At 34.6% G+C, this 21,883-nt stretch overlaps 3 protein-coding genes across 4 annotated transcripts; all 3 read right to left on the bottom strand.

The window, feature by feature from the left end:
- Nucleotides 1-1,714: 1,714 nt before the first annotated feature.
- LOC145597705 (SNAP25 homologous protein SNAP33-like) lies at nucleotides 1,715-5,924 on the bottom strand. The gene is made up of 6 exons (XM_081653939.1): nucleotides 5,615-5,924; nucleotides 4,143-4,732; nucleotides 2,945-3,038; nucleotides 2,728-2,858; nucleotides 2,281-2,378; nucleotides 1,715-2,120 (listed from the first exon to the last, which is right to left on the bottom strand). Exons 2-6 carry the CDS (start codon nucleotides 4,656-4,658, stop codon nucleotides 2,021-2,023), a joined length of 939 nt encoding a protein of 312 aa, XP_081510065.1. The 5' UTR covers nucleotides 4,659-4,732; nucleotides 5,615-5,924; the 3' UTR covers nucleotides 1,715-2,020.
- Nucleotides 5,925-6,583: 659 nt separating this feature from the next.
- LOC145597927 (uncharacterized) lies at nucleotides 6,584-12,757 on the bottom strand. The gene is made up of 9 exons (XM_081654199.1): nucleotides 12,262-12,757; nucleotides 11,570-11,773; nucleotides 10,848-10,905; nucleotides 10,629-10,691; nucleotides 9,645-9,720; nucleotides 8,288-8,403; nucleotides 8,027-8,116; nucleotides 7,813-7,944; nucleotides 6,584-7,320 (listed from the first exon to the last, which is right to left on the bottom strand). Exons 1-9 carry the CDS (start codon nucleotides 12,624-12,626, stop codon nucleotides 7,186-7,188), a joined length of 1,239 nt encoding a protein of 412 aa, XP_081510325.1. The 5' UTR covers nucleotides 12,627-12,757; the 3' UTR covers nucleotides 6,584-7,185.
- A 434-nt stretch (nucleotides 12,758-13,191) lies between these two features.
- On the bottom strand, nucleotides 13,192-19,876 carry LOC145598724 (uncharacterized). Of its 2 annotated transcripts, none has more exons than XM_081655110.1 (5): nucleotides 19,578-19,876; nucleotides 16,908-16,994; nucleotides 15,730-15,789; nucleotides 15,006-15,108; nucleotides 13,192-14,471 (listed from the first exon to the last, which is right to left on the bottom strand). In XM_081655110.1, the coding sequence occupies exons 2-5, from the start codon at nucleotides 16,992-16,994 to the stop codon at nucleotides 13,522-13,524; spliced, it is 1,200 nt and encodes a 399-aa protein (XP_081511236.1). In that variant the 5' UTR covers nucleotides 19,578-19,876; the 3' UTR covers nucleotides 13,192-13,521. The 2 variants fall into 2 exon arrangements, with proteins under 2 accessions (XP_081511236.1, XP_081511235.1); XM_081655109.1 differs by lacking the exon at nucleotides 19,578-19,876 and adding an exon at nucleotides 19,111-19,544.
- Nucleotides 19,877-21,883: the final 2,007 nt, after the last annotated feature.

Here is a 21,883-nt window from a genome sequence, read left to right as displayed (position 1 = left end):
GATAATTGTGTTGGGGTATTTATAGATGGAAGTGGTCAAATGGTCATACTTTGTTGTTCACAAAGATTAATTAGTGAAGGATTAACTCTGATTAAAATGCATGAATCCAGTCCATAAACTTGGTTTAATTTCATGTATACATATATACTTGTATTCTTGTACTATGTTTATGCAAAGTCATATATATTGGAAATGGCCATCTCGTAAGAGAATTAGTGTCTAATACGTAGTAAGTAATAAGGGTTTGTTGACGGTTGAAATTATTATGATATGAATTTTGACTAAAGTTATGGAAAAGGGGTATAAAATTATGAAGTTTTTATTTCCAACGATGTGCATGACCAGTGTGAAATGACTAGCAGGCCTGGTCAAGTGGTCAGCAGTCTCAGCACTTGTTAGATGTTACTTTGTTCGTTAAACACAAAGAATGAAATGCAAATTTTACCGAGTAACTTACCTACAAAATGATACATACGATTATACGAACCCTTAGAATTGCATATATGCATTTACACCATAATACGGAGTATAATTTGTATTCCGTAAGGTAGTTGATACTCCATATGTTTTTTAAATGCTCAATAAACTAATGAGTCAAAATTTTGATTTTTTTATATGACATGTTCAAATCTTTAAAGTTGTTTTTCATTTTTTTCTAAAGCACGATTTTAATTTTACCCACGTATCTTAAATAATTTTATAACAACCCTCTCAAAATAAAATAAAATTATAACTCTTTAAAAAAAAAGTTTATAAATAAGTTCTTACGTGTATGTCATTGACAATAAGATATTCTTAGCAATGTCAAGGATTTTTTATGCCAAAAACTTTGAACATTTTAATCTCAAAAATAAAAATTTCTAAGAACTCCATCTGTTGCCCTTTTTTCGCTTTCAACATGTCAATTCTCCCTAAAAAGTTCTTATACTTCATATTTGCGGCATTGAATTGTTCACTTGGCACTAAGCATCATCAAACAAACAAGCATCTACAACTCACACTTTTATTCTCATTCCCAAACAAAAACCATATTTCATTTCTCCTTCCTTAATTCTCTTCCTCAATTCAAGTCCATCTCATGGCAACCCATATCACCACCCCAACAAGGGCAGAGGTATTTTCTCTCTTCCGTGCACTCCTCCGCACAGCCCGGAAATTCCCTGACTACAACATTAGAGAATACACTAAGCGTCGCACCCTACATGGTTTTCGACAGAACAGCTCTCTTTCTGACCCGGCTCATATCACCAACGCTTATGCAGATGGTGTCTCTCAGCTGGAGGTTGCTCAACGACAATCCGTTATCTACTCTTTGTTCCACCCTAAAGTTAAGTCTATCCTTGAAATGAAGCAACAGCAGACAACGGATGGTCTTCAAGTGAAGATGAATACAGAGTATTAATGATGGTTTGAGAGTTAGAAGTCTTGCTTATCAGGTTTATCACAACCTGAAATTATAGTCAAACTATCCAAGTTTATCAGGTTATCAAATTATTATGTGAAACTATATATTCGAGGTTTTTCTTTTCTTTTGGAAGAAATACCATTGTAAAAGATCATTTGATCTATGATGATATGAAATGTTATAGGGAATCAACCAGTAATATTTGCTAGTATCAATCCAAAGTTAACCAAAATTTTCATTCATCCCAAAATGAGCATCAAGCTAACCAAACGCTACTTGTGGTTACTGTAAACACGATTCAATCCCAGGTGAAAATTGAAAAAAGTAATGATAATGCATTATGTGACCGAAAAATTGAAAATTTATTGTTTATATAATTCGCAAGCTAATGCAACATCGAATACTGATACAGTGAATATAAACAAATATCAAGGTAGTTAAAATCTCCTGTTTCTCTTCCCTAGTTTCCCAAACTCTTGACTATCACTTGCCCGAGTACCCTAAAGTCCCAACCAACAATTATAGAAGTTATAACATGTTTCTAATAATGAAGTTTAAGTAACAGTGCCATTCTTGGGTTGGGATTACCATGCTGCAGGTAGACACTCAAGATCATCATTTTCCTAGTAATCGGCGGCCACGTTGGGTCGCACCTCTAACTCTATCGTTCAAGATTTCCACATCATAATCAAGGCCATTCAATGAGGAGTTGTGCCTGAAATGGTTACAACATATCTGAGTTAGAAAGGTTTTGACAAAACAATAGGCAGCAAAAGCAACAAATGGTGCTAAACCCAAGTATTTAGTGAAGGTTGTAGCATTAGCAAGTGTCTCAAGTTCGGAAACAGGCAAGGGTTAATAAAAACAACACTAACCGCTCAATCTCAGACCCCATGTCCTGTGCCATAACCTTCAGCTCCCCTAGAAGATCGCTTAAGTCTGACAGACCGTCATCTTGTTTCATCTTTTCCACCTGTTATAGCAAAGATAGCAGAAGAGGATTAGCACAATAAGTAATGACAGGCATAAATTTTTTTAAAATTATTACGTTATCCCAATTTGCCAATATATAATTAAGAATACAAGTTTTTTAGGAAATGAAAGATAATAGTAAGACCAAATTTATCATCTCTCCATCACTTGATTAAGTGACAGGGGCGACGACTTGTATGAGATGTGGATATTGAATCTGGTTGAATAGAGCATATACGCCACAGAAACAGATACATGTTGATATAATATTAAAACAAAGTTCCTTGGTGACACTAAAAGCATTTGATAAAGCTCCCACCAAATTCAAAGAGTAATAATTTCTTACACACCTCAACTTTTTGTAACGCATTTGTGGGTTCAGGAGGTGGAGTCCGCGACTTTGAACGCCCATTAGACGCAGATGTCAATCCCAGCCTTTCCCTCTGTTCCAAGTGACTACCCTTGCTCCAAACAGGATCATCTGTTAAAAAAAAGAGATATAAGAGATTAAGAGACAAAGCTATGTCTGCAACTTCAAATACAGAGCAAGAGAAAAGGGACACAAACCTCTCAAAACGACAGGGCCTTTTACAGGAGCAGTCTTCTTTGGCTTCCAAGTCCTAGAAAATAGCCCCCCAAGACTTCCTAAAAGCTTTTCCCCCTGCAATCATTGAACAAATATTTAACCACGGGTCCTTAAACTAAAGTGAATGATATAATCCAAGATTTCAGAAAGAATAAATGACTAGAATCCTAATACATGAATATAACAACAGAAGATATTATGCAGAATTATCAAAGATACCAATCCATAGTGAAACATACATCTTGGGAAACAACACATTAATTTTACTCGTAAATTGTTATGTTATATCTTTGAAAGAGAAGGGAAGTGGTCTAACATAATGACTAATAATCACTAGCATGTGATGTGTTAGGTTCATAGGTCATAGAAAAAGAACTGTATTCATATAACAAATTTTCAATGCTTTATAACAACTCATACCCAAGCACAAAAAAGTGGCATGAATTGAGCTAGTCCTGTGTCACTCTCACTCATCCATTAACTATTACACAAAACAGAGCAGTTCATGTGACACAACTCTTGCACACATGTTCTCTATCTGTGTGCTTCAGTGAGTTGCACATATTCTCTGTCTTGTGTGTTTTAGTATGTGGAGGGAAGGCGTTTGTGAGCAAGTGCTTGTGCATTATATGTGTGTGTGTGTGTGTGTGTGTAGAGGGTGGGAGGGGAAGGGGATGAAAAACTGTTGCCTTAGCAGTTTTACGGTTTTACCTTACTCTTTCAGTTCAAAACTCCAATGAACATGTAGTTTAGATAAAGGGCATCAAAAATAATTCATGGTAAAAAGTAAATAGCAGCAAGCTTATCACAGATCTTTTATAATAAGGTTAATATTTAGATAGGAAAGAAAAAAAAATTAATTAAAAAAAAAAAAGGAAAACGACATAAAGATCAAAAGGCATATATTTCTGATTCATCCATGACAGTTCTTCAAGCTTCTAATAAAAAACAGATAGACATTATATGTTCAATGGCCTAACGAACAGGTAACAAAGATATAATGGCGTGTGAAGCATGGTAATTAGATCCAAGAGCTACAATTTAGGTGGTCATGCTAATTTAGATTGAAGGTATCTTACACACACACACACACACACACACACACACACACACACACACACACAACACACACAACACACACAATATCATTGGTAATGAACAAAAGTAAGAAAATCATACCCGACTTAAATCATAGTCAATATGTACAGCCTCGTCATGAGTTCTTCTAATTTGTTCACCTTGCTGATGGAGAGTTACTAATGTCTTAGTAGCATCATCTCTTATACCCTCAGCAATCTTCAAACAATTGTCAACAGTCTTGGTTGTCTCCTCAGATTTGTACACGGAATAATTTTCTAGTTCTTCTATATTTTGATTGTCCACACCTCCTGAGTCATAGAAATCGTTCTTGTATTTGTTCCTCTGTGCATAGGTGAAGGAGAATTTAGAGGTGGACGAACTCACTTCTTTCTCTCGATCATCAATGTCGTCATCAAAAGGGTTGGTCATTGAAGAATTTGGCAAGTTCTTCGATGCTCCAGAATTTTTCTTTGTAGAGGATCCTTGAGTCGGTGGCTTCTTATCAGACTCATCATCAGAATCAAAAGGGTTATAGCTTGCATCACTAGGAACTTTCCGACCAGCAGAGCTAGGCTTAGCAAACCTATGTAATGGCGAGTTCTTAATACCATTCATTGTCGAAAATGTATGATGCCTCAAAAAACTGCTAAATGGCACAAATCTGGTTACACAACTCCTGTACAAAATTTCTGCAAATCATCCCAATACCCCAATGAATCAGCAGCAGAAAACTTCATATGATGGAATAGCCATACAATAAACATAGCAAATCAATCACTCAACCCGAAATACAATCACAAACATCATATAACGGAATCTAGTATATTAATACTCCGTATTGCAATTTCGAAAAGGAGAATCAGTAAACCCATAAACTTGGTCAAGCAAGATCTCAATTGGGACAGAATATGAAAATATTCAAGAAAGGTAGACATAAAAGTGATCCCTTTTAACTTTAATTTGAAAATTCTCTAGATTCCATTGACTAATAAAGACCCAAGCTAACAACTTAAAACACAAGAAAAAACACAAAAAAAGAAACTTACAATTCAATTAAGGGCAAAAATCAATTCATAACATCAACAATTTCGACAATTTTCCTTATACACCCGGGTGTACTATACATCCAACGCTATATAAATTAAGAAATATTGTATAACATGTCATATACTTCCAAATCATAATTAAAATACATCCAAGAAATACCCACAAAATTGAAATGAGTTCAATTCAAATTTGAATCATGAAAACAAATCAATCCAATCAACAGCACACACTTAATCATACGATCAAACTTTCAATTAAACTTTGAATTTGAATCCGAAAATTTCAATCAATAGTTGAAAAACCATAGCAGCAAACTTCAATTACTTCCAGTATAACATCATGCTGCTTATTTACAAGTTAAGGAATCATCAACAGCAGAAAAACCCAGAAATAAAGATGAAAAATTGCAAATACCCAGAAAAAATTAAGACTTACAAAGTAAATTACATCACTTTAGGAACTCATTCAATCAACATAATCAAGAAAATATTAAATAAAATAAAAAATAATTCGTATAAAAGTACCTGAAAACTTGCAAGAAATAAAATGGGTAAGTGGAAAATTGGAGGAAAATTGATTTGGGGTTAAGAAACTAGAAAGAAGGGATTAAGGGAAGGCTTAATAATGAAGAAAAATTGGGAGGAAAGAGAAATATAGTGTGTGAAAAATGCAGGAAGTAAGGAAGAAATTGCCCGTTATTTTAAGAACACGGCTTCTTTCTTCCAAACTTACTGTGGAAATTTGGGGTTGTTTGAATTTTTGATTAAATAGTTTGGTTGAACAAATCAAATATTTGAAGATTGGGTGTTCCTTTTTTGGGCGGACTAAACTAAACTTAATCCATTTATTTTTGTTGGACAATGTCAAATTGGAGCGTGTCCATATTTATTTATCTATTATTAATTAATTAATTTATTTATTTTTTACATGTTGGTTTTAAAAATTTGGAAAATAGGCTAAAAGAAATGAAAAATGGATGGTGTGCTACAAAGAATTCACTTTTATTATGTGTTCATTTTGTTTAATGTGTAACTGTAGAAGTGTCAACAGCTAATTCGACCTGAATCGAAAGTGATGTGATCCAAATTTTGACTTAATGAATTAGTATAGCTCATATTGAAATTAAACCCAATTCAGTCACTCGAATTGACTCCTTTAGCAAATTAAATATAGTAAAAGATTAATTAAGCAAAAAAGTGTTGATAGTTTAATAGGTGGCCTTAGTATCAATTAATGATCCAATTTTCAAATTGAAAAAAAAAAAAAAAAAAAAGAAGAAAAAAAGAAGAAGAAGAAGAATTTGACACTATTTTAAGAAAAACTTAAAGGTGTTTATGTTAGAGAAAGAATTTTTCTCCTATATTCTATCCAATGTATACATTTCTTACTCGATTCTCTCCCAATCATCTTATGTCAAGATATTATTGACAAAGAATGCAAAATATTTAATGTGAACATCCTCGTCAAGGTTTGGATGTGCATGTAACATGATGTTATGAGTTTTGACTTACTACTCCGTATTTAATAACATCATTAACAAGAAAAAGTAATTATAAAGTGACCTCAATTATCTCCCAACTATTAACATATACTTGTATATACTAAGCAATTAAAAAAAAAAATTAAAAAAAAAATCCTAACATCCTTAGGTATGAATGAATGAATCCTTCATCCTTCCAAACCCAAGTTGCATGCTTATCTTTTTTTTCTTTTGTTTTTTTCCCTTGACTTTGATCATTACCAAGTCAAGCAGGATTATATTGACTTGATAAAGGTCAACGATGGCTAAGCTTCCATCTACTAGAATACAATGATTTTTTGTATTAACAGATATCATATATGATTACAAGTCACAAACTTGAAACTTCCCAGGCATCTTATTTATCCTTCCAGATAATCAACCTCGTTCCTTTTCTGCAGTGAACACAGCAAGCCATATTACTATTTTTCTGACAGTGGACTATAAGCTGCTGAGGTCAAAGGCTCGAATCATCCTGCATCTGACAAATAAAACTGCACTCATCACCCTTTCCTTCTCTGCAATGAGATCATGATGTAATATGCAGGACATAATTCACTGCAAGGCTTAATCGTATTATTCTTCAAAACGCTTGAACCAATTGGTTATGGTTTGGGCGAGAACTTTGGTGTCACTCAATGAAGCAGTTTTCAGACCTTGAGCAATAGCATCTACAGGTGTGTAGAGGTCACCCACTTGCCATTTTGGATCCTGAGAACATCAATCCAAATAAGTAGTTGAAATTCAAACCCCCAAGGAGCCTTATTGTCAGATTCAATAATCAGTAGCCAGTAACTTCAGCAAAGGTTACAGGCTTACATATAGTTATCTTTGATATCATTCCATGTTTAACTTCATCAATCTTTGCCCTTCTTAACAAGAAATTTTCAGGAAAATATTTTTAAAAGGGAATTATCCATGGTAACACTGTACTCTGGCATAGGCCATTTTCCAAAATAACCGAATTATTTGACATTCTCCAAAGTGATTCTCAACTCAAAAATTAAAGTCGGCAAAACTTTGATTTTTCGAATTCAAATGTATTCTGGAGAATGCAAACAAATTAGGGTTGATTTGGAATTTGGCCATAGTTCAGGGTCACCACTCACCATGGAAATTTCCTGAGAAGGAAATAGATGTTTATGTGCTCTTCCTGAAGTCTTTTAAATTATGAAAAAACTTGAATACTTCAATGAATATTACCTGAATGCATGGTGTAAGGTGATTACCACTTAGTTGGAGCTTCTGAAGTGTCCCACCAATGGAGTTAACACGGGGCTTCAGTGTCTCTTCGAGGAGATCAGTCTCATCAATAGTATCAAAACTAAACTTCACCTGAGATGGTCACTCTTCTGGAATGTAAAATTGTAAATGTGAAATTTGTGTGTTATAAAGAGACAAGGGAACCTTAACCTACCAGTAATGTGTGTGGGACGTTGTATGAACTTTTGCAGCGTTCACGATTTTCTGCAGGTGTTGGCTTGAACTCTGACACTCCTTGTCTAACCTGATCAGATCATGCAAATTAGGAAGCAAAATCTTAGATCTGGAATACCAAAATTTGTAATGAAATAGTATTCTGCTTTTCTGAAACCAATTTATATACATGTGAAATGGAATGGAACCTGCAAATGATTAATGATTTAAACAAAATGCATACTCCGATCATGGTGTATACCTCATTTAGCACCGAGGGCAATTGATCCACAAATTGAGTAACTGAAGAAAACAACTCGGCATCAGTTTGAGCTACTACTGCTCCAGCTCCATCTAGTAACGCTTTCCATGCGTCTCCTATATCAATAAAAAAAATAAAAAAATAAAATAAAATAAAGGAACATAAATAACAATCCTCAATAAGAAACCTCAGACTCTTGATTGACTTGTGCTAAGTGCTAACTAATTCAAAGAAACAGAATAACAGCAAAGAGCAAAAAGGATTATGGGATCAAGAGAAAAGATAGTCGTTATGGCCTGAAATACTTGTGAGAAATGTTATGAGGACGGGGCACCAAATATCTAAAACATGACTAGTACCTTAAGTGGAGAAAATCAGTCCCACAACAAAGATAATCCTAGCAGTCATGAACATACTGATAATTTTTTCAAGTGGTACTCAGTGTACTTGTACTCAATGAGGCTGATATAATGGACCAAAGATAGCTCAAAAGTTCCATGTAAAGGCTGAATCCATGACCAGGATAGTCCTTCAATCATAGTCCAAGTGGTTAAAATACTCGTTAAGGCTGATCCATAGACCATAAATACCTTAAATATTTCATGGCATAAAGGTGGCAGCAAAACACATGAAGTTAGTTAGGTCTGAGAACGATCATATTAATTAGCAACTTCTCTGACAAACATTATCAGAAAGTGCTACAGGAGCACCCCATGCAATAAGTTTTTTAATGCTTTTCCCAGCTTTACAGTATTTCTACAATTCTACATACAAGCCAAATCGAATTGTGATTATGCCTACAGTGTCACATTTCTAGTATCCAACTAGTCAAATTGAGGGTTGATCACTATGTTCAGTAGTCTGAACTGTCCTGCTCAAAGTTGATTAGGCATGAAATTCCAAGACAAATTGGACAAGATATAAGTACACTTTTGTTTTGCCAAAAGCAGGCAAACTTTGTAACACCCTAAATCATAAAGGTGTTCATGTAAGCTGTCACGTTACAACTGAAATATTGACCTAGTTCCAATCCTGTTTCATAATTTAAACCGCCAGTATTAAATTGAACCTATCACGATAACATACAGACAGTAGTAGTAAACAAAATATACAGATTATTTAGCTAAACGGAAATTCCTATATACCATATTATTTAAATCTTGTTAATGTACTAAGAAGTACAGTCCATAAGGTGCAAATGCAAGATCAAATCCTAGTTTGCTGTCATATATAGATGATCAGAGACAGAGCCTGGGAGGATATCGCTATCACTTACAGAATACAAAAGTTGAACTAGCATGTTTACAAATCTACAAAAATATTGCAAATGAAGTCCAGATGCAATTATTAATACTACCTGATACACTAGTAGCCATTGAATACATTGGACTTGTTTCCACCATTGGCATAACCTGACTCATCAAAGGGCCCAACTGCAAAATAATTACCACAATTACCATCAAGAGAGCATATTAATTACCTACGGTGGAAAGCTCGTGTTATTCCCCACTATGTCATGCATGCAAGTATGCAACACTACACCAGATTGTGAGACATACAAGGACAATCAGGTACAGTTCCATGAAAGTAAAAAAAAAATAAATAAATAAATAAATAAAGGCAGAAATCTGCATGTCCACAATATACAACATCTGAGGTCAAATAGAGCAGACTTCCAGTCATGAGCTTGATATTGGTCATCAATAATCACTGAATTCCATAACATGAGTAATTTTCCATTGACATAGAAGGCCAAATGCTAATTCTTTATTTCAAATGCTGCTGCATCGTCAGAAGTCACAAATAATAATTCACTAGATTCTAAGTCATAATGATCATCATTGGAATAATATGGTAACGACAAGAAAAACAAAATGAAAGGGAAAAATCGAGTGTAAACCACCAACACATCAAACAATAGTAACCGAGTACCCAATAGGCTTAACATCCATGGTTTTGCACTATAACAGAATCCCATTTGGTTTTAGATCTGCAGTTTAGTGATGTGACCAGTAGCATAAGCTCAGTTTAGTGAGGATCACTTAGCCAAATGACCCTGGAAGCAACGAAGAAGCCTAATCCAAAGACCTAGAGTCCGGTTACAAATATAGAAAGCATTCAAGCACAAGAGATTGCATAGCAGATTTTGACTTGATTATTATTAGCATAGATAATACTATAGGAAAACCAGAGTGCTTTACGTAAGTACATGGTGCCCCTAAGAGCAGCTGACACTCTAGCTAGACAAAAGCAATTGGAAACTAAGAATATTCAGGTGTATTATGAATTTTAAATGATACTGAGATACGAAGTACAGAATATGAGTAAGCAAAACTATTACCTGTTCAAAGTATGGCACTGCCTCTGTTGCTGACCGGTTGTTGAACGAAACTATGGCATTAGCCTTCCACAAGAGATACACTCTTCGTCACATTGTGCAAAATGCTAAAGTTAATACAGATTATAATTTACAATTTTCTTTTCCCTACAAGCTACAAGTTCGTGAAATCAAAATTCCTGCTTAACCTGCAGAAAATAAGAAGGTAAGAAAGGAAGTAACCTTTGGTAGTTTGTCAAAAAAGTAGCTTCCTGTCAGAACTTGGAGAAGTGCTCCATTGCTGCAGGGCATTCAAAGAAAATAAGTGATCAGTGGAGAAGAAAATGGTTTTTTCTTACCGGCAGCAAGTCAAGCAGCCACCAATTCAACTATGGTCAACAATCTCTGGAAATGTAGTGAAAATAAAATAGCATTATTATCCAACAAGTGTCTCATTCAACCTAATTTTCTGGCACAGGCTTCATTTAATTAACTGGCAAAGTCAATGATTGAAACATTTGCAGTCTCCAATAGGTTGAGTATACTGATTAAAGTTATCAGCACATAGCTTTCAAGTCTAATGGTAAAAAGTTGTATGTTCATCAGATTGAAGCCAAAACTCTCGATTAACCACAGAAACATTGCATAATCCTATATTTACGAACAGTTACAGAACAAGAAACCAAAGGATGAGTGTGGTGAGTGTGGACATAATGATATAAAAGTACACCACATTTCACCATTATCTAGGAAACCATATATCCATGTTTGGTAACAAGCTGAAACTAGATTCAATTTGCTCAAAATTTTGTTGAGATCACAATTCCAGAATCACAAATTGTTACTTAACCGAGGACTAGTGGTATGTTCCTATCATTCTATTCCAGAAGCAGTAACTTTGCAAATGACAATCAATAAGCAAAGCATGAGAGCAAAGCTGAAGAACTGTAAAAACTAAAACCAACCTGTGGCCGACAGAGAAAACAGGAAGGCCAACTAGCTGGGAAGCTTCAAGTTTTGCTTCAGACAATCCAGAAGTGAGAAGGATATCCAAGCAGGCATTAAACCTCTCATAAACCTGCCTAGCTGCATCTTCATGATTGAATGTCACATTATAAGGAACTAGCACAACAAGATACCCTTCCTTCGCCAATAACTCAATTAGATAGCTGAAACAAAAACATAAACAGTAACACTCAGTATCCAAGCTTTCTTTCTTAGCAACAAAAACTATACATTCACAAAATTAAATCCGAAAATCTAAGTCCCAAATGCCTATTACACACATGTATAACACAAACAAATCCTTATATAGCTCAATTAAACATCTGAAATTAAGGTCAAACACCCCCCCTCTCCCCAAACACCCAACCATACACAAGAATATGAGCAATCATACTAAAGGAGCGAATGTCAACTAGTTTAGTTCGTTAAAGTCTTAGGCACAAAACCCGAGCTTTCGAATCAAATCCCATCTACATCACTACCTTAGTGGGCTGCCTTCTTTAAAGCTAAAAACTTTATTCCAAATTACTGATCTATTAAAACACCTTAAATAACATAAATTACCATCACATGCCCAAATGCTAATTTCCAATTAAATTGAATTTGATGATGAAAACTCCAAAAATAAAATACATAGCAACCCAAATCAAACCTGTAAGTGACATGAGAAACCTTCCCAATAAAAGCTCCACCAAGAAACTTAATAATTGCACGAGGCTTCTTATTATTTGGAGGAGGAATTACCAAGCAAGTATCAACCATGATATTCCCATTTTTCTTATCAAAATTACCAAATGATGTAGATGAAGAAGAAGAATAAGAGTTGGTTCTTAAGCTGATTTTGGTTCTCTCTCTCTTCAAAAACCCACCACCAGAAATCAACTTAGGTGCAGAAAATTTGTGGGGTTGATTATAAATTGGGTTTAATTTCCAAGAAAAGGGGGTTGATGATTTTTCTGGTGTTGTAAAAATTGGGGGTAAGGTTGATTTTAAGGGAGAGATTAATTGTGTTGCCATTGATGGGATTTGAAAGAGTTTCTTGAAAATTTGAGCTGTTAATCAAATTATACTAGGAGACTAGTAGTGTATTAGTTAGTTATCTGGGTGCAAGTGATAACAGTAAATTGTTGTAAATAAGACACGATGAGCTCCTCAAAACCAATCGTGTATCCCTATAATAGGAGTATATACAAGACTATATGAGTATACTATAAATATTAGTGTCAATTTGGATAATCGCATCAGGTCGAGTCGGGGCTGGTTAATTTTTAAAGTTGAGTCCTGCTAAATTAATTGTTTCCATCCATGTGATTTCAAATATGAATTGGATATTTTCCGAATCGGTTTTGGATTGGGTCGGATATGGTTTTGACACTTCTAAGCATAATTCACAAAAATCAGTTATATGGTGTGGTGAGTTGGTGACAATGGAAATATAATTGGGTGAATTTAACAAGAGTACAATGAACGCGCTCAAGTTTCTTTCCGTGAGAAACAAAATTGTTTATCTCATAATGTCACATTATTTATTTTGATTAAACAAAACTGGAAAAACAAGAAGAATGGAAAATATTTTGCCTGTTATAATGTTGGATTAATCTTTGAGTGTTACATGAGAGTACTTGAACGTATTATTGCCAACAAATAGAACAAATTTATCATAAAATTCATAACAAATTTATCTCTGTTGAATTCCAAAGCTTCGCCTGTAGATGAGAAGGTTCAAAACTCGAGATCGAGCTGCTTAAGCTATCTCAGTGAAGTATCCTTTTGTGTGCGGACCAAACACAATGCTTTATCTCAATCAAATGATACTTTCACATTATATATATGTACAAAAAAACAAGTTCACAGTCTTTACACAAGACTGGTAATGTTACAAAACATAACAGTACTGAACTCAACGAAACTATTATGCCTCACATATTCTTTGACCAGGGCCAACAGATTTTCTTTGCTCCATCTGAAGCTGTACTTCTAACTTGGATATTCTTTGTAAAGAGGCTTGTTCGATGCAAGAACGTCGTTTACGTTCTTCTTCCAGCAACTCTGTCATTTGGTATCTCAACTCTGCCATTTCTTGAGTGAGGTCCTCTGCCTCTTCTTTCGCTTTTAATTTCTCTTTCTTCAGTTCTTCCTTAAGCTGGTTAACTAGTTCTTTATACTTATGAAGTTCATGGGACATTTTCTCTCCACTATCACTACCTTTAAGATCTTTAACTGATGTACCTATCTTGAGGAGTTTTGAGAGCAGTGGTCCTAGGATATCGCCACATGAACTAACTTCTCCCACAGCAACATTGGACAATCCACAAGAATTTAAACCTTTACTACCATCCATCCATCCTTTGAAGTGCTCTTCAACTCTCTGGCAAAATAATCTTGCTTCCTTTTCGTGTGCATTAAGCACGTCATTCACTCGTTCATTTTCATTTTCCAACTTTCTAATATTTTGTTGTGCTTCCTCGAACTGGATCTGAATTTCATGAAGTGACTTAGTCAATCCGGCAATTTCTTGACAGTACTCCTCGGATTTCTTAGGCTCAAAGCAGCTCTGCTCCAAGGACATCATTTCCAGCCTCAAGCTCTCTATTTCACATTGGTACTCCAATGCAGCAGAGGCAATAGACTCTTCTAGTTTTTCTATATGCAATCTTGACTGCTGTAGTTGTGTTTCTTTAGTCCCCAGTTCCTGAATATAAAAATTACACTCCGAGTCCGATTTTTCTAATTCTTCTCTTAGACTGACAACTTCCTCCTGCAGAAGTTCAAAGTCAACCAATTTCATCTCAACGCTCCCAACACACTCTTCGAGATACTTCACATCAGCATTTCTTGCATTTAATTGATCCTGCAAATAGTCTGGAGTTGACACAATAATGCATTAAATGACTAATCATACTATGAACAATCAGCATAGCAAAGTATCCACTTATAAGCATAAGCACCCACTAAACAATCATGAAACTGAAGAAAGAAAACTAGGCACCAATCTCACAGCATTTATGCTTTTTTTTTTTTTTTTTTTTTTTTTTTTTGGCAGACAGGCTCTTGGCATTGCTGGGGGCAGTTTTTCACCAGTGCATTTAACGAGGTCCTTAATAGAGCCACTAGTAGCATATGCTAGTAAAGTAAATGAGAACAGATTTGGCAAATTAGGATACGAAGTTGAGTGGCATCTTATAATATCTATCAAATCTAAAGCTGAGCCAAGAAAAACAGCAGGAGGAGGGGGTCAAAACCAGCCAATTTTACTCTTAAGTTTCCACTTTAAAGAAAACCCCAACCACACAAGCCAAAATATAAAGAAGAAACCTTAATCCCACAAAGCAAAGACGGAAACAGTGAATTTTAGCATGCAAATTAAATGAAAGATATAAAATATAATTATATTACCTATTTCCTGATGGCAGTTATTCAGCTCTTTTTCTAACTCTTGTATTTTCCTCTTATCTCCCAAGCGGGCCTCATTCAATTTCCATACATGCAGCTCCAGTCTCTGCAATGCATGAAACCTAGTAAGAAGATCACCAAGCATAATAGTAACATGCAGAGTCTGCAATAGATCTGACTTCTAATGACCTTTGGACAGCCGAAAACAGAGTTCTTTTTGTAGAAAATTGCAGAAAAGAACATATCAACTGACTATATATCCTTCCTGAAGTTAAGTGCGGCCAAAATAAAGTCATACATCAATACATCATTGAATCTATAGTGTACTTTTAGTTTGGAAACTCCAGAACTATGCGTCATTTGTTATTGTTTGTTATTGTTGTAATGGTTGAACCATCAACAGGTTTGTATCTCTATCTAGTACAGCTTAGAAGGCATATTGGAAACTGAATATAGATGCAAAACTGATAATAGATCAGTTCAGTAACGAAAGGAGTCAAATACTACATTCATAACTATCATCTTGGATTCCAAGATAGATTACGATTGAGTATGTCAACGAATTATTATATTACCTCCACAGCACTCGTATTTCCTTTTTAGGTTTGTAGGTGTAGGGGAGGTTGGAGAATGAAGATTACTGATGTCTAGCTAAGCAAATGGTGAAAATAAACAATAACAGCTGTATAACAGTAAATAAATAGACCAAATGGAATTACAATATTACTTTTATCAAGTCGAAGCTTTGGGATTGTGTTTCTTTAAGCAAATCCTTCTCTCTTCTTAACTGCAACCAAAAATGAGAAACAAAGTAAGAAATCCGCATATAATTCCTTTCGTGCAAAAGTAAATTCATTAAAGCAACGTACTTCGTAAATGATACAGTGATATTACAAATGCAGAGCAATATCATGTCTTTAAGGACCAGACAAATACTGAAATACCAATCAAGCGAATTAACAGGTGCCAGCAATGCTGACACCCCCAAATGTTCTCATGGAATACATATTGAGAATTTTCATGACCAGAGTGCACTTATCGTTATTGGAGTTGCATCAAGCTCAACAGAAAAAAGCTTTATTGTTGGAAATGAGTAACCAGACTGTCTACTGTGGTGCTTCAAAAATGACATTCACAAGTATAAATGCATCTCATATAATTACGCTTAAAAGGAAGGTCATATTACCTCTAATTCCTTCCAGTCAGAAGGAATAGCTGTGACTACTTCACACTTTCAAATAAGTTTCAATATAAAGTATAGTGCAAAAAGGGTGGCCTATAAGAGGATAGCTAAAAAGCGGAAGGTATTTGTGTGTAACAGTTACTAAGTTTGGGATGTGAAATATAAAAAACACAGGTTGATTTTGAATTATCAATTATGAAACAAGATAACAAAATAATTTTGCTATTCTATTGTTAATTAAACATACCCCCTTGTGAACTTTCAATAGAAATTAACAGATGATAATGAACATTTTTCCCTTTTTTTCAGTTAATTTTTTTATCAGCGGGTGGGGGTGTTATTAAATCCTCTCCATCAATCACAACAAAATTGAAATCAGATTGAACATTTTTCCCCTTTTTTTTCAGATTGAACATTTTTCCCTTTTTTTCAGATTGAACATTTTTCCCTTTTTGCTATTCTATTGAAGTATTGGTCCATATCCAAATTCTTATTCCCTGTCCGAATTGAAGAGTAATTTATTTTATCCATTGTACAGCTTAAATAAATAAATTAGGGTGGTTTCAATAAACAAGCCTGAAGAATGGCAAAATCAACGCTATCTTGCTATTCAATACACCAAAGACAAAGGAAAATATCTCCTGTGCCTCATAACCTATGCAACACTTTTGTAAATTATGTCATGCAAAAACAGCCCAGAAGAACAAAATAGTGTAAATTACCTCTCTACATCTTGCTTCAATCTGTAATAGCTCCTCTATGTCAAAAATGGAGTCATCGGTAGTATCACTCCTGGAGCTAGTGGACATCTAGAAAACAAACACCACAAACAGTAAATATTTGTCTGGTTCAGCAACTTTAAAAATCACAAAATATATTTTTATTAAGTTCCCATCAGCTGCTCACAAATTCATGAAGATACATCTACATGAGTTATGCCATTTGATGTATGGAAATAAGTCAATTATATCAAGCTCTAAGAACTTAATTTAATCATCTTATATATCAGCACGGACATGTTAGTATAAGAGACTAACTAGTTACTCTCCAGTGGTCTCCACTCTCTTAATTAATAGTACTCCCTCCGTCCCTTTATTACATGCATGTATTCCTTTTTGGGGTGATCAAAATTAAATGCCTGTTTCTATTTATAGGTTGTACTTTTTGCCAATATTATTCTTGTTTTGAAGATTTGTCATCATTTTTCTTTTTCTTTTTTTGTACTTTACATCAATTCCCAATACTTTCTCTCTCCTAATTCTCAACCACCCTTTTCTTTCTCTCTATCTCTCTCTAACCCCACATGCATATTTGTACTCCCAATTTTTAGTTTTAAGTTATCTTTAACTTTCTTAATTCCCGTGCAAAATGAGAAATAGGCATGTAATAAAGGGACGGAGGGAGTAACAACTAAAGATTTCTTTTTTCTACAAGATTTTATGATATCCTTGAAAAGTATGCTGAGATTTCTTTTACATATGGGTATCTTGATTTCTAGATTTCAGTTGAATAAAAAAAGTAGTTCAATGAGTCAACGATCATGCTACATTTGTTTACATAGGTAACACATTCCTTAAGGTTTATGACTATACATAAGACAGCTCAGCCACCACACAGCAACTCAATATGCATCATGGCATCGGAAGGCTTGGGATGCCGAACACAAATTCTTATGCTTGACAAATTTTAAGAAATGATGTTTCCAGAAGACTCAAAGTAACATTTTTCAAACGAATTAATGCTTTTTCTAAAATGAAATAAAATAAAACCTTCAAAGTACTTTCAACAAACTTGATTACATGAAGTCAAAATTTCATCAATTTGTAAAGAAAACTCAATAACTAAATGATTAGTAGAAGACAGGATAAGGAATTTGGATATGGACCAATAAATTCTGTAAGAATTTTAGCTGTATAAATAAGTCACAAGAAAAGTTCTTAGATCAAACTCAATCAGCAAGAGTGCAAGACGATTCATAGAGGAACAATTCAAAAAAAAAAAAATTATCAAATTTGTGATGCAAACAGTTGACTCTCTAGCAAGAGTGTTGAATCATAAAGACAGAATGACCCTCCAAAGACCTCTATCTTAACAGATTTGAAATCCGTGCATAAGTGCATTATGTAGAGAGTTATGAGGTGGAGAATAAGAAAAATCACTATTTACTCCCTACAAAACCTACTTATATGCCATTTCATCCTCAAAAGTCAAAACTTGATCAAGGGAATAAGAGGAGATGCCCAAGGAATGAATTTACAATTACTTGTAAGGGACACTCATCACCATAGCTAAATCATTGAAGAATCAGCTCTTATCGCTGAACTCTTGATCACTATAGATAAGGTTCCATGGGTAACAGCTAACAGTCAATCCATTTCCTACCTAGGAAAAGTTAATGGTTATCAAGCTCCTAAAGAATTAGCTCAAGTTCCCCAATTACTTGGGCCTAAAAACATTCACATTATTCTCTCCAAATTTTGATTAATATACAAAAACATGTCCGTTCTTTCTGTATTATTGTTGCATTGTCATAAACCACATAGCTAAGGATAATCATGATTGATAATCTAAAGCAATCCCCTTCTTGCTACTTTATTGATAATTGATGCATTGTCCTAACCCTCATTATTAAGAATAATACACGATTTCACTAAAAAAGCCCTCTATAAACCGATTCATTCCCATTACTTTCCATAGTCCCTAATTCCCTATCACTCAATTTAACTAGAGGCATCTCGGGTCATCCAAATATAAAACTACCAATACTATTTTAAGATACATGGAAACTTTCTCAAAGCATCAAATTATACTGTGTATAAGAATACGTAGTATACTAGTATCATTATCAGAGACAAAGCTAATTACAAATAGAGGAGAAGAGCAAAGTGCTGCACATTGCTCGTTCACAAGGTACGCCTTGAATACCTTCAATTGGCACATAAATAATCAGATACATACACCTCCTGCAGAGAATGTACATTGAATTCACCAACATAGCACCCACCAGCCACCGGCCGCCCCCGGCAACACCCAAATGGAGGGGTAGTGATGAAGAACCTTATCCATTTCACCTCATACAAAAACAAATCATTGTTCTACAATAGATTTATCCCAAAAACAAGCTAACCCTAGCAGCATACACTTTAAAATATACTCTAAATTAATATCAAGAATTGCACAAACAATTAATTATGGCTTATTATCTGAGTATACTAAAAGAAAAAACATGATAATGCCATCCAATTCATGAAAATGAACAACATAAACCCAGCAATCATACAATTGATCCAAAAAAAAACCCAAAATTCAGAAAATAAAATGAAACTATTCCTAACTTTTTTGCATTACAAATTCAAGAAATTAAATGGGTATAACAAATAATTCGAAATTACCTTAAAAAGTAGATGATTTCCCCAGCTTAGAAGAGGGAATTACTGGAAATACCCAGAAATGAAAAAAAGGTTCAAGATTGAATTTTTGAGAAAATTGAAGAGTATAATTTGTATAATTGTACAGCTTAAACAATTAATTCAAGGTGATTTCAATAAACAAGCCTGAAGAATGACGAATGAATGATTCGAATGTGAGGAGAGAGAAAGTTGTAAAACGAGTTTCAAAGAATTTGAAATGCGCAACCAAGAAGAAACAGTAGTCAAAGGGTGAAGGGGAAATAATCATGCTCAATAAAGTATTTTTTCATTATTTGATTTGATAAATAAATTTTTTTTTTGTGTACCAAAAATCTCAACAAAATAAAACAAACAAATGAATGTGATGTCACTTAACCCACTTAGGTGTATAATTGTGTCGCGTAACTAATTTACAATTGTTTTGTCATCTGGTGATTTAATTACGTGTTTTTAAGTTAAAAATTCTACCCATGTAATTAAAGGTAATGCTTTAATTTACATTTTCATTGTTGTGAATGAATCTGAGTCATATGAATTGATGATCGATATTGATGCTTCATATGAAATGATAGGTATCTTAAAACTTGAACAACGTTTTTAGTTGATTCCAGGTGTGTCAATATCAAACATGCTAAAAAAATGTCAAGAATACCAATTGATTATTGGTGTAGTGGTAACTGATCTCCAGATCTAGATTAGTCCAAAGGGTGAACCGGGTGGAACACCAAAAAAAAAAAAAAAAAAGTGGTCAAGGATCTATGTCCAAATTGGTCAAATAGAATGGGATAGCTAGGAAAAAATTGATAAAAAAAAACAAATAAAGCTAGGAAAGTGATAGTTACAAAGTTCCTAAGTTATTCTTTTTTTAGTAGAGTTTTATATAATAGCATACTCAAGTTTTAAAAAATTAAAAATGTATAATCAAGATGAAATTTGATTAGATAACCACAACTTTGATGCAATACTTTGAGCAATTTATATCTTTAATTATGTACATTCTTTTTTTGGTGCTCATCTTTAATTGACAGAAGGCCAAAAGGAGACTAAGCACTCCAATTAATAGCTGTAACTTTCCTTGTTCTATCCTGCAAACAAAACTAGACATGAACACAAGATTAACACAGTGCATCATTTGCAGTTGACACTTGACCCTTTGTATCATGCTCTTGCAATTCACAGGCCCTTCCTATTCCTCTGTAAGCCACCCATGCAACCTCTTGTCGTGTGTGGAGATATCTATGTCGCTATGTGGAGCAGCTTCCTCTTCAGGGCTTCTTGAATTGCTCTGTGCAGAGCTGTAATCGTGTTCTAATCTCAGCTTGTGCACTTGCTCGTTCGTTCCTTTCCTTGCCAAATGGTGTTAAGCTCTTCCTTGATGGTCCCTGAGAGTGTGTCATGTGTCCTATGTTCCCACTCTTCCAACTCCCCATGACTTTGACTGTATCTTTCCTGCATTCATGACCCCCACAAATGAGCTCGTGCCAATCTTCTAAGTCCTCCCCTACCTGGTAAATTTGGTTGTTGAGCGCTGCATCATGCCTTACAGGAGTCTTCCTTGTACAATATTCAAAAAGATAAAGCATCTCACAAGACACAGGTCATACCTAAATGTTTTTCTCAAAGTCTACCAGAATTACAACTTACCAAACAAAAAACTAATATTTGACCTCAAGTGACAACTTAAGCAGTGACAATTAAAACTATCCCCAAACTGCCCCATTATTGGCATAGATGCCGCAATTAATTTTAAAAAGCCATAAAAACAGAAAAACAAATGAAAAAGACAGGGTGCAGCAGTTTAGAGTATAACTGTATTCCTCAAGAATACATCTGTGTGTTCCAACTGGATAACTCATGTTCGAAACAAGAATAGCCAAATTAGTTTTTTTAATGCAAGGAGCTTCTAAGTGGCAAATAACTTCAAACTGACTTATCCAGTCTTCAAACGCAGCCATGATACTGACCACCTCATTTTACAATTTAATATACTTCAAAGAATTGGACATTACCTGCTATAACCTTTGGCATCAGGTAATTGATATAAGTACATCGCCAATGGTACCAATAATTTCCTTGGCAAGAGCTTCATTATCTAATTCCAACCCACGGAGGAAATTACCCGTTCCATCATAAACTTCGAGTGTTTTTAACAAATTTGGATCTCGATAGGACAATATGTGAAAACCCCTGGGAACATGACAGATGTAAGAAGTGAAAACAGCAAGAACCTAAAACTTATAGATGTTACTCAAGCTCACAGGATATACTAGTGACCTGAATGAGTATCA

The sequence above is a fragment of the Chenopodium album genome, chromosome 20 (assembly GCF_948465745.1).
Source record: "Chenopodium album chromosome 20, dcCheAlbu1.1, whole genome shotgun sequence".
In the NCBI taxonomy this organism is placed as follows: Eukaryota; Viridiplantae; Streptophyta; class Magnoliopsida; order Caryophyllales; family Amaranthaceae; genus Chenopodium; species Chenopodium album.
This window is presented reverse-complemented; position numbering and strand designations above follow the sequence as displayed.